This window comes from Erinaceus europaeus, chromosome 14 (assembly GCF_950295315.1).
Source record: "Erinaceus europaeus chromosome 14, mEriEur2.1, whole genome shotgun sequence".
NCBI classification, from domain to species: Eukaryota; Metazoa; Chordata; class Mammalia; order Eulipotyphla; family Erinaceidae; genus Erinaceus; species Erinaceus europaeus.
Window position 1 is genome coordinate 18,186,300 of NC_080175.1, and position 12,441 is coordinate 18,198,740.

General features: G+C 49.4%; 2 protein-coding genes across 4 annotated transcripts in view; one reads left to right on the forward strand and one right to left on the reverse strand.

The window, feature by feature from the left end:
* Window positions 1-9,221, reverse strand: part of MXI1 (MAX interactor 1, dimerization protein) — a 98,286-nt gene extending 89,065 nt beyond the window's left edge. Inside the window, exon 1 of one of the 3 annotated variants that reach the window (XM_060171350.1) lies at window positions 8,653-9,189. In XM_060171350.1, coding sequence (XP_060027333.1) covers window positions 8,653-8,908 — 256 coding nt within the window. In that variant the 5' untranslated portion in view covers window positions 8,909-9,189. Of the gene's footprint in view, window positions 1-8,652 lie in introns of all 3 variants that reach the window. The other 2 variants (XM_007530289.3, XM_060171351.1) reach the window with 2 other exon arrangements.
* LOC132532756 (uncharacterized) lies at window positions 6,428-12,061 on the forward strand. The gene is made up of 3 exons (XM_060171352.1): window positions 6,428-6,634; window positions 6,994-7,180; window positions 11,608-12,061. Exons 1-3 carry the CDS (start codon window positions 6,484-6,486, stop codon window positions 11,615-11,617), a joined length of 348 nt encoding a protein of 115 aa, XP_060027335.1. The 5' UTR covers window positions 6,428-6,483; the 3' UTR covers window positions 11,618-12,061.
* Window positions 12,062-12,441: the final 380 nt, after the last annotated feature.

Here is a 12,441-nt window from a genome sequence, read left to right on the forward strand (position 1 = left end):
CTGCTGTTTCTGCATGCTGCCACCCTCTTCAATTCAGCCAGTTTTATATTGTTCATTCATTTATTCATTCATTCTAGATAGAGACAGAGAGGCAGAGAGAGAAAGGGAGAGAGGGAAGAAGGGACAGAGGCAAGGAGTAGTGAAAGAGACCACAGCACTGAAGCTTCCTTCAATGGGAGCCCTGTTGAACTGGGGTTCAATACATGGCAAAGAAGCACACTATCCAAGTGAGCTATTTCATCAGCCCCAGTCAGTTTTGTTGCTGGACTTTTTGCCCAACCATCTAGATGAATGGCCCCATTTCTGGGTGTGTCAACATAAGTGTTTTAGTCAGAGAGGGAATGTAAGCTAGCACATACTGTTTAGTTGGAACTGATGGAGACCCTCACTTCCCTCATCCTACCCACCCCCATTCCTCCCCCCCCAAAAAAAATAAACCAGCAAGGGGCTCGACTCAGCTTCTCCAACTTCCTAAGGTCCTTCTCACCACCGGTCAGGTCTCCGTCACATGGTAGCCAGCTTCTGGGACCTCTGGGACACGAAAAGTCACAATATCCTCAAAACCCATTCCTGGCACTTACCAGTGGGCAGAGATCATATTTACAACTGAAAAAGGAAAAGTGACCTGGGGAGCATAATTTAGGGTACAGAGGAAATATCAGCCCTTAACGTGATTCCACCAAACCCAAACAGTCTACTCACCTCCACTGTCAATCAATCCATGGAGTTTTTATGGAAAAGGCAACTGCACATGGTAGATGTTCCATACATAGACAGAGAGTGAATGAATGAATCATTAAATGCCTGCTATGCAGATAGATGTGTGAACTGCTTAAATGTTACTCTCCATCAAAGCCCTAAGTTTTGGCATTACTTATTCCTCTGCCCTAATGCCCCTCTGTCCCCTACTTTCTAAGTCACAAACTGATTTTGTTTTGGGGACCACAATTAATGACTTCTTTTATAGCCCCGAAGCAGTCTGTATCGGTTATGAGAGTCATCCTTCTTCTTGGAAGAGATAAGTATTTCTGACTTTTCTCCCAAGTCTGTCTTTCCTTTTTCTTTTCTTTTTTTATTTTTATTTTTCTCCACCCCCCCCCCCCCCAGAGCACTACTCAGCTCTGCCTTATCATGGCGTGGGGGACTGAGCCTAGGACCTCAGAGCCTTCGGTTTTTGAATTTGTTAGTGTAGCCATTATGTTGTCTCCCCCACCCTCTTCTCCAGGTCTTTAGAAAGTCTGCCACATGTCTGCTGTTCTTCAGTCTGGATTTCTGTGCCATAAACAGTAAAAAACTAATCCAGTTCATCAAAGACTGAATAGTCATGTCTGCTATATGACCAGTGGATTGTCATATGCAGTAGTGACATTCTGCAATGCTAGAAGCATTCTTTCCCTTTGAGGTGTTAATCATCCGCTGTGAGGATAAAATGAATGTATAGAAAGCATGTCAAGAATTGCATGATGCTCACATACAGGTTCAGAGAGGACTGTTTATTAAGCACCTATACATTCCAGACAGTTTTAGTGTTTAAACAGAGTACTTTCCTTAGTTGTCAGTAATGACCTGAAATTGGTACTACTATTATTTGCATTTTACAAAATGAAATGGGTGTGTGTGTGGAGAGACAGAGAGATAGTTCACTTGAAAGAGCACACAGCTTACCACATATGAGGACCTGGGATTCAACTCCCAGCCACCACACGGGAAAACACCGGCAAAGGGAAGCTTCATGAGTGGTGGGTATCTCTCTCTCTGTGCCTCCCCCACCCCCACTCATCCTATCCATCTCTCACCCACTGTCTAAAAAGTCTGCCAAAGAGTGGTGAAATCATGCAGGGTTGGTGACCCAGTGATAACCCTGGTGGCAAAAAAAAAAAAAAAAAAAGAAAGAAAGAAAGAGAGAGAGAAAGAAGGAAAGAAAAGGGGAGTCGGGCTGTAGCACAGCAGGTTAAGTGCAGGTGGCCAAAGCGCAAGGACCCGTGTAAGGATCCCAGTTCAAGCCCCCAGCTCCCCACCTGCAGGGGAGTCGAATCACAAGTGGTGAAGCAGGTCTGCAGGTGTCTGTCTTTCTCTCCCCCTCTCTGTCTTCCCCTCCTCTCTCCATTTCTCTCTGTCCTATCCAACAATGACATCAATGGTGACTACAACAATAAAACAGCAAGGGAAACAAAAGGGAATAAATAAGTAATAAAAAAATTTTTTAAAAAGAAGGAAAGAAAAGAAAAAGGAAAGGAAAAGCAGAGTCAGGCTGTGGCACACCTGGTTAAGCGCACACATTACAGTGCACAAGGACCCAGGTTCAGGCCCCTGGTCCCCACCTGAAGGGGGAAAGCTTCACAAGTGATGAAATAGAGCTGCAGGTGTCTCTCTGTCTCTCTCCCTCTCTGTCTCCCTCTCCCCCCTCAATTTCTCTTTGTCTCTATCCAATAATAAATAAATAAATTTTTTTAAAAAGAAAGGAAGGAAGGAAAAGAAAAGAAAAGAAAAAGAAATGGTAGCCAAGGAGATTCATAGCAGCAGTGTATCAGATTCATATGCGTTAAGGCCCCAGCAGTCAGTCCCAGGTTCAATCATCAGGACCACCATATACCAGAGCTAAATAGTGCTCTGGTCTCTCGTGAAAATAAATGAATGAATCTTTTTTTAAAAAGAGGGGAAAATATTACTTTAAAAATAGAAATAGGGAGTTGGGCGGTAGCACAGCGGGTTAAGCACATGTGGCACAAAGTGCAAGGACCGGTGTAAGGATCCTGCTTTGAGACCCCGGCTCCCCACCTGCAGTGGCATCGATTCACAGGCGGTGAAGCAGGTCTGCAGGTGTCTATCTTTCTCTCCCCCTCTCTGTCTTCCCCATCTCTCCATTTCTCTCTGTCCTATCCAACAACAATGACATCAATAATGACAACAATAAAACAAGGGCAACAAAAGGGAATAAATAAATATTTCAAAAAAATAGAAATGGAACCTCAGAGAGATAATATGTGTAAGACCACATAACCATGTAATAATAACTGAAATTTAGGCTCTGTTTTTTATGACTAACTAGCTTTAATTCTCTCCAATACTCTACATTAAGAAATAGTTGGGGGTTCTGCACCCCATAATGATTTCGGTCCATACTTCCAGACAGGAAGATGACCAGAGAGCTCTGAACTCCAATTCCATCAGGACCCAGAGAGAGAAGAGGTGTGTGTGGGGGGGAAGGATACTCAGAAATAGTAAGTGTGACTTAAAAAAGAAGAGAAGGCAGGACCATAGAAAAAACGATTGCAGTTTCCAATAGAGGGAATGGGGACACAGAACTCTGTGATGGGAAAGATGTGGAATCATACCCTTGTTATCTTACAATTTTGTAAATCAATATTAAATCACTAATAAAAAAGAAAAAGAAGAAAATAAATAGTTGGGGGTGGGGGGTGGCACCTGTTGAGTGCACATGTTATAAAGCAAAAGGACCTGGGTTCAAGCCCCCAGTTCCTACCTGCAGGGGGAAGCTTCATGAGCAGTAAAGCAGTACTGCAGTTGTCTTTCTCCTCTTCCTCCTCCTCCTCCTTCTTCTTTTAATATTTTATATGTTTATTAATGAGGAAGACAGGAGGAGAGAAGAAAGAACTCGGCATCACTCTAGCACACGTACTGCCAGGGATTGAACTCATGACCTCCGGCTTGACAGTCCAATGCCTCATCCACTGCACCAACTCCCAGATCACTTTCTTCCTTTCTGTCTCCCCCTTCCACATGAATGTCTCTTTGTCTCTGTCCAATAAATAAATAAAATACGAAAGATGAATAAAATATTTAAGAAAAAGAAATAGGGGGTGGTGATGCACCCAGCAGAATGCACATGTTGCCATCTGAAAGGAAGGACCTGGGTTCAAGCCCCTACTCTCCTCCTATAGGGGAGAAATTTTAGTTTTGAAGCAGTGCTGCAGATGTCTCTCTTTTTCTCTCCCACTCCACCCCTCTCCATTTCTGTATCTATTTTAAAAAATAATAAAATAAAAATGTTAAAATATGGCCACTAGAAGCAGTGGAATTGTGCAGAACCAAGCCCCAGCAATAACCCTAGTGAAAAAAATTAATTAAAAATAATAGTCAAGGAAGGAATCCTAGAGGAGGTGAGAGCTGACCTACGTCTTGAAGAGTGAGTAAAATACAGATAAACCCAGGGGAAGATGAGGATGGGGATATTCCAGGCCAAATGAAGAATCTGAGTCTAACACACAGGCATGCCTGTGAAGCTGCTTGCAGGTGGACCTGCTGGACAAGAGCAGAGCAGATTTAGTCAGGAAGGCAGGGTGGGGCCACATGACACAGACAAAGCAGCAGCTTCCTCCATCTGCTCCTTTTGGCTGGCCAAAGCTCTTATGAAAGCACCTCACCCTCAAGCCCAGGGAATCTGCTCCTGAGAGCAGTTCTTGGCTTGGACTCCCTCTTAATCACCTTTGTGTATCTTAAGTATGGTCCTCCCCCAAAGCCACCTTTCCCTGGCACTGGGGAAGCCCACTGCTGTTGTTTAAACCTGACATGTTCTAGTAGCTTCCACTGGTCTGTCGAACAACTTGTATAGCAGGCCTTTGTGGCCCTCTTTCTTTTCCCCTTTCAGTTTTAACCTTTGTCAAAACAGGAAGGAAATAAAAATGTATATATATATATATTCTTTCCCCTGATGATCAGTCAATTCGGATTTACCCTGACCTCCTCTGGAACCCAAATGAATGTAGATGAAGATGCAAAAGAATTTTTAATCTATAATTTCTGAAATTGTAACAACACCACAGCCTCTACTATTAGTATTTATTTCTGGAGGTCTTCTACTTGTGATTCTTAGAGATTTCACGTTCTGTTGAGACTTTGGGAGAATGGACCTGCACTTTTCCTCGGGAGTCCTGGTCTCAGAGTAGATGATCATCAATATTGGGTAACTAACTCATTTCGGCCCCTCCCCCCCCCCCACCCGTCTCCCTTCAAGGAAATTCACCTATCTACTGGGAATAAATCAGTACTGTGGTGAAAACTTGGTGAGCACTCTTAGTACGGAAACCTCAAAAAGGCAATGGAAAAAAAAAAAAAGGCAAGCTCCTGCCAAGTAAGTACTTTGCAAACAACAGTAAAAGCAGAACGTGTGAACTCATGACCAGGGTCTAGCGGTACATTTCGGGAAGATGTCACAAAATCCGAAAAGGAGAACACAGGCTGGACCTACTCCTCCTCCCCACACCCCACCCCCAGGGGTGAAGAACTTCCCTTTAAGAAGGGATTGTACCAACTGGCTACACAACAGCTCCCAAAGATTTCCCTGCTGGTCTGCTGGCCCCACCCCCCACTATCTGGCCTCAGCAACGCGTGACGTCAGAGAAAAGTGGAGCTGCCGATTGGCTGAGCGACGCAGCTAGGTCAAGTCCAGTCAGAGGAAAGAAGTTTGTCTCCATGTGGAAACCATGTGTCTCTAGCAGGGAGGGGGAGGAGGAGGAGGAGGCGGAGAAACTGAGATCAAGTGATTACAAGGGAACTGGCTGAAATGAAGGCGGGGAGGTTGTGCACCTGAGCCAGTCAGCAATGCCCTTTGCAGTAGTGACCTAAAAAATAATAATCAAAATAAAAAAGATCAAACTCACCTAATATAGTAAACTTGTGCTCCCCCACCATGATCACGTTAAAAGCTTGGAGGGTGGTGGTGGTGTGTGTGTGTGGGGGGGGGGGAGTTGTCTTGCTCTCTTCCTCAAACCAGGGACCTGGGAAATGCTGGAATCATATCGAAACGCCCTCCCCGCCCCCCCCAACTGAATGATGTAAGCGATTTGGAAAGCGGGGCTCAGAAGCAAAACAAGCCCCGCGCGCGCCGAGCGACCCGCAGTGCCCGAGCCCGGCGCACGCACGACCCGCCCCCCGATTCGCGTTATTGCTGTGCACACGCGGACCGCCGTGACGCGCGGGCATTGTGTGCAGCGAACAGAAAACAACAGCGCAGAGTAGCGCCCCCAATAACAGGAGGCAGATGCAGGACCCGCCGCTTTCAGTATCTGGAGACCCAGACGCAGCCGCGGTTGGGGGGATGGCGGGGGGCAGGGGGATATGATGAGGAAAGCAGGCATAAGGAAGGAAAAGTGGGGGCGCTCCTGTTTGCTGGGGAGATAATAGAGGGCCCGGAGGAGGGTCGCCCGTAGTTTGCAGGAGGTTCCCCCCTAGATTGCGCGACAGAGCTGCAGGGATGGGGGGGCGGCGAGGGCCTGGCACCGGGTCCCCGCAGCCCAGCCGGCCACGGCGCAGCGCCCCACGCTGTCGGGGAAAATCTGGGGGCCGTTTGCATCACGTCATGCAGAGCCAAACAGCGGCGGCGGAAAGAGGCACCAGAGCTAAAAATACTCCCGTGGGGGAGCCGGCCGGGGTGGCGGGGGGGGGGCAACCAAGGGGCTGATTACACACACGAAGTTGACTCTGACTGGGGCGCTGAGGTTTCTGGGCCCCTCTCGGGCTTGCATGGTGGACACCTCGGGAGAGGGGCCCGGAGGAAGCCCCCGGGAGGCTCCAGCCTCTGGAACCCAGCTTGGAGGCCGCTGGCCCGCCCCGTTCGGGGCAGCCCGGCCCTCTGCTTACGTGACTGGTGGCCACGCCGGAGCCCCGGCACGGGGTAAACAAGGAGGTGGAGGCTGGAGAAGGGGGGGGGTGAGACTATCTATTGGGGAGGTAGGCTTGGTCTCCGATTGTTTGCGGGTGCAAAAGGGGTGGTGGTGGTGGTCGGGATAAGGTGTAAGCAAGCCCCAGACGCCTCTTAGGTCCATCTCGCAGGGGCGGGGCGGGGGGGGCAGGTTTGCCACACACTGCCAAGGTGCCCTCTCTGGGTGCACCCCCAGCCAGAACGGGCGCCACGGGACAGGCTCCGGGAAAACTCAGGACCCTGGCGGGGGGGGGGGGGGCGCTACAGAAAATCGCGCCCCTCCCCCCGCCAACAAAAGCAAACACACCAAACAAAACCACGTCTTCATCCAGCTCCCCAGAAGCGTGGGCTTTTCAGAAACTACCCTCCTGACAAATGCACACTCCTTCCACCACCACTCCTCCAGGAAGCATCGCCCACCGACCCGACTGCACAGCCGGGGATGCGTCGTTTTCACAGCCCAGACCCTCCGAGAAAAAAAGAGAAAAGACGCACCACCATCTACCAGCACAAATCCGTGTATGTGTGTGTGTGTGTGTGTGTCTGTGTGTGTGTGCGCGCGCGCTTTGTTTTTGTTTTTGTTTTTAGGGGGCTTTTTTTTTTTTGCCTTACAACGGCTGCTCGATTGTGCAGCCGACACACGGTTGCTTTAACCCTACAGGCCTAGGCTATTGGTTTGCGAAGGTGTTTTTGTCTTTGTGGGTTGTTGTTGTTGTTGTTTTGTGTTTTCGGGGTGGGGGGGTGGACTGCAAGATCTGACACGTTGCGATCGGACCATTTCTCTACTCCCCCCCCCCCCTTCTCTCTTGTCTCATTGATCTTCCTACTTGTTCGGGCAGATTAAACAGCTCGTTTTTCTCCAGTCTGTCGGTCTGTCTGCCTTGGCCCCTTCCCCCTTCTGGCTATTTGTGAGGACCGTGCACCTCGTTCAGGCACAGAATCGACTGCTGGGGAGGGCTGGAGGGACCCGGTTGGCAGGAACAAAAATAAGATAAATATAAAAAGGAGGACACCCCGGGGTGGGGTTCCCAGCACCCCGTCTCTACAACGCATCCCGAGCCACCTGAGTGGGTGGGGGGAGGGGGGCCGTAGAAATCGACCAGGAAGGCGTTTGCCTTCCTCGCCCTGCGCGCTCGGTCGAGAAAATAAAGAAACCTCACACAACAGCCTACACCTTCTTCCCCAACTATTGTTTCCTAAGAGATTCCCAAAGTTTCCTTCAAGCTGCTTGCCCTCGCCAAGTTTCCCCGGGCGCAGGACCGTGGGGGTGGGGGGCTGGGGGGTAGTGCTGCAAGCGCTTTGTGGCCTGTTGGGGTGGGGGCGCGGTGGCACCCCAGGACACGGGGAGGGGAGGCTGTGTCGGTGGACGCGATGGCCCGAGCCCAGCCCTACTGTGAAGTAGACGAGAGGGAGACAGCGCCGAGCGGCCGAGCCCACGCCGCTAAGGACTGGGTGCTGGGGCTGGGGGGGGGGGGTGTTATTGTTGTCCTGTGTGCCTGTGTGCTTTCCTTTTGGAACCGCTGGGCTCTGCCTACGGCTTCCAACTTTCGGCTTCTAATCTCTACCCTACCCGGGAGCGAGCGACAGAAAAACAACACTTGTCTGCCCGAGAAAGCTCCAGAGGAAAGGGAAAAAGAAAAGAAAAAAAAAAAAAAAAAGGAAGAAAGGCGACCTCGAAGAGATGAGCTCTGGGCTCAGTTGTCAGCAAACAACAACACTCCCCCCCGCTCCTCGGCCGGGCGGTCCTCCCAGCCTGCCTCCAGCCAGACGGACAGACCGACGCACCGAAAGCCCCCAGCTCCCCCCCGCTCGTCTTTGTTACATCTTTAGCAGCTTTGTGCGTGCGTGTCCTTTCTCCGGTGTCATCGGCTTTACAGCCGATGTGTGTGCTCGGGGAGGGGGGCGCGGGCCGAGCAGGCGACAGGGGTCGCCCGAGTGGGCGAGGAAGAAAGAGCCGGGCCCCAAGGAGCGACCGGGACCCCCAAACTTACTTTTGTTTTCTTTCTCGATCTGCTCCAGGTAGCTGGCGGCCTCGAGCAGAATCTGCACGTTCTGCAGAAAAGTGTTGATGTGCTTCTCCATCGAGTTCTCGCTGGTGTTGAAAATGTCCGAGAAGGGGCACCTGAGCTTGGCCCCCGCGGGCTCCTCGGGCTGGGCCGGGGGCTGGGGCGCGGCCGGGGGCGCGGTGGGGGCCAGCCCCGCGCCCTCGCAGCGCGCCTCCTTGCGCGGCCGCCCGCGTTTGCCCATGGAGGCACCGGGGTCCGCCGAGCTCGTCCTCGTCTGGGGCTGCGCGGCCGGGCCGAGCTCCGGGCCCCAGGGGAGAACCGACTGGCTGGAGCGGAGGAGGCGCTGGGGCGAGCGGGCGACCTGGCTTCCCGAGCCTCGCTGCGTGCGGTTGTGTGTTCGAGTGTGTGTGAGTGTGTGTCGGGCTCGCGCTGTCGGTCTGTGTGTATGGGAGATTGAATGAACCTACAGGACAGACGGAGGCGCTCTGGCGCCTGGGTCCTAGTGCGAGCCCGTCGCCGGCGGACCGGTCAAAATAAAGGTGGAGACTAGTGCGGCAGGGGCCCGCCCCCTGCCCGCCTCTCCCTAAATCTTACCAGCGTGCAGCACTGTCGTTTTAACCATAATGGGGGTTGGGGGGTTGGCACAATGCGATGGAATGCACCTGCATCGAAACAAACTATAAACTGTCTTTTTTTTTTTTTTCTCACTTAAAAATAATATCCAGGGGCCAGGCGCAGGCACACGTGGTTAAGTGCACACATCACAGTGCGCTAGGACCCCTGGTCTCCACCTGTAGGGGGAAGCTTCAGGAGTGATGAAGCAGAGCTGCAGGTGTCTCTCTGTCTCTCTCATTCTCTTCTTTCTCTGTTAATTTCTCTCTGTCTCTATCCAATAAATATATTAAAATATTTTTAAAATAATAATATCTAGCAAAGCGTCTAACACAGTGGCTGCACATTAATCTATAGGTCTTCAATAATGGTAGTTGGTATGATTTATTTTTAAGATGAAAGCCCAGTGCAGGAAAACTATCGCATATATTCTGAAATCCCTTGCCTCCAATATACACAACCCTCATATCCCTTCCCTCCCCCTAATACACACACCATACACAAGCATGTGCCCTTTACACAGCCAAATGAAACCCCTAGGTCACCAAGTCCAGATGACAGTTTTGCCCACTCTTTCTTTCTCCCTTCAAATGCAAAGTGCTTTTCCAGGAAGGGGAGGAGATGTAAGCATCTCTCTCTACACTCCTCTCTCCAGCCTTGGTCCAGCTGTGTAAAGATCACACTAGGGTGTCCTCACACCTGGATCCCTTCTATTTGACAGGCAGAAGTGAAGGCCAGGACCTCTCCGCACTACTACCACCATCACCACCACACACACAAACACACCTGCTGAGTTCCACCTTTTGGCTCTGAAGTTCCTTACCCCAGCTGATGCATATCCACTGCTGCTAGTTATCATGATTTCCGGACCTGGAAGTGTAGAAGTCAGTCTGTAGAAGGTCATGGGGGAATGTCTCAGAGAAGGTTCAAGTTCCAGCTCTGCTGTGTGTACACTATGAACTTGGGCACTGCTCCTCTCCCCTCTTGGTCTCTCCCAACCATGAAACCTCTGCTAAGCATGTGCTGACTGAACTACCCTGCCCAAATAAGACCTTTTTCTTCCAGTCCTGAACCATACAAGAACCATGGTCCTCTACTTAGCTTACATCTAAAGGGGAAACAAGACTCTTCTGCATGTCTTGGAAAACATCTAAGCAACAAGTTCATCTAAATAGTGTCACCTTGCAAGGCCACCTGGAGTTACTTTCCAGTGGAACTGTTTGCATTGACCACAGGGTGAATGCTGCCCCCTGGAATTGTGCAACATAGCCACCAACTCAGAGGCAGCTTCATACACATTTGTCAGGAAGACTTTTCCTGGAAACGGAAGTCTTTTGAAAAAAGGAGAGAAAGCACATTTCTTATAGCACTTAGAGTACGCACACCTTCACAGAGCCTCAAGAAAGCTCTGTGTACTTTTGGAAAAGGAACAACCATCCACTGGCATTTTAAAGTTAGGCAGAGTCTTCAATTTGGGGCCATAATTATTATACTATATAATAATTATTATATTTTTTTGTCTTGAGACAAATTTTGCATGGTTGATCACAGCAACCTTTGGCTAGGGTACAGTAGTGGCTTTATTTGTTTATTTATTTTACTATTATTATTACCAGAGCACTGATCAGTGCTGACTTTAGATGGTGCTGGGTTTTGAACCTAGGACCCTGGAGCCACAGGCATGGAAGTTTTTTTGTTTTTGTTTTTGTTTTGTTTTTTAAATAGAGCACTGCTCAGCTCTGGTTTATAATGGTACAGAGGATTGAACCTGGGACTTTGGAGCCTCAGGCATGAGAGTCTCCTTGCATAACCATTATGCAATCCATCCCCAACCTAGAAGTCTTTTTGCACGACCATTATGTTATTTCCCTAGCTCCTAGTAGTCTAAAAGCTGCAAGATAAAGATTTGCCTTCCACAGCCAGATCTGAGTTGTTAGTCCTGCCTGAACCACAGACTGAGTTGCTCATGTTGAAAAGTCTTTAAATATTGAAAAACTTCAGAAAAGTATATTTTCAAACAGGTCTTTTTTTTTTTCCAAATTCATTTTGTAAGAACTGGCACATATTAAATAGCCCTGGTTCTCCTTTGCCCCAAGTGAAAGATGAAAGTGAGGCAAGAAACTAGCCCAGCCCAGAGAAAACCTTAGTCATTTTCTGAACTTTTCTGTGAAAGCATGGGCCGACTGTGTACCCACACCATGCTGTAAGCCACATACATGTACACATACACTCACTGAGACAGGCACACCCCACATACCCCACACTTGAGTGCAGTGGGAGGGTGTTTTGTAATTATTTATTTATCCATCCCTGTTTCATCTCTCATAGGTCTCTGTGAGCTTCAGAAAGCCCAGCGGGAATCTTCAAGCTGGGCCACGGATCTGACCAAAGCCAAAATAAACAATGGCTTGAAGAAAATCTACAAAAAAGTGCTGATTTGCACAATTCCCACAGTCAGCCACAACCCCCACCATCATTCCCATGGAAAACACCACTGCTGGTGCCAAATCAAGCCCCCCACCCCACCCCCATTATAGCAGCATTGTTTTTTGTTATTATGTGAGTTCTTAGAATCAGACAATGGCACCACAAGAGACACAGTGGAGGCAGGAGAAATGCCTTTTTGTTTCACAGAGTCTGTGCTATTGTGCCCCTAGAGTCTCACATATAGTGCAGTTGTACATATTCACTTTTGAAACGTGTACTGTGAGTGAGGGATGTGCCAAAGGAAAGCTGAAAGCCCATCAAGTGTGAAATAAGGTTAGACTCTTACTGCTCTCTCCCCTCCTCCCCCCACCACATCACAATTAACAGATTTCTCTAATAAAGTTGGCCCTGACCAAAAGAGTGGTGTTACAGGGGTTATATCATGGGCCAGGCATCCAGGATGCTGAGTTACAAGCTTAGCTCCATTCCCAATTAGCTTTGCTTCCCAGGAAGAGCCATTCAAGCTTCTTGTACCTCACTTTCCTGGGGGTTAGACTCCATAAATAAACCGGCCCCTTTAGAAACTTGCTGAAAATGTCTGCAGAGAACAGGTAGGGGATGAGAATGCAGCCACCCTGATAAGAACATATACAGCCTTTGAAGGAAAAGCAGTGGCTATTTGCAGAGCCCACCAAGGCCAGCCACAATGCTCCCAAGGGCCCAAGGTATCTTGGG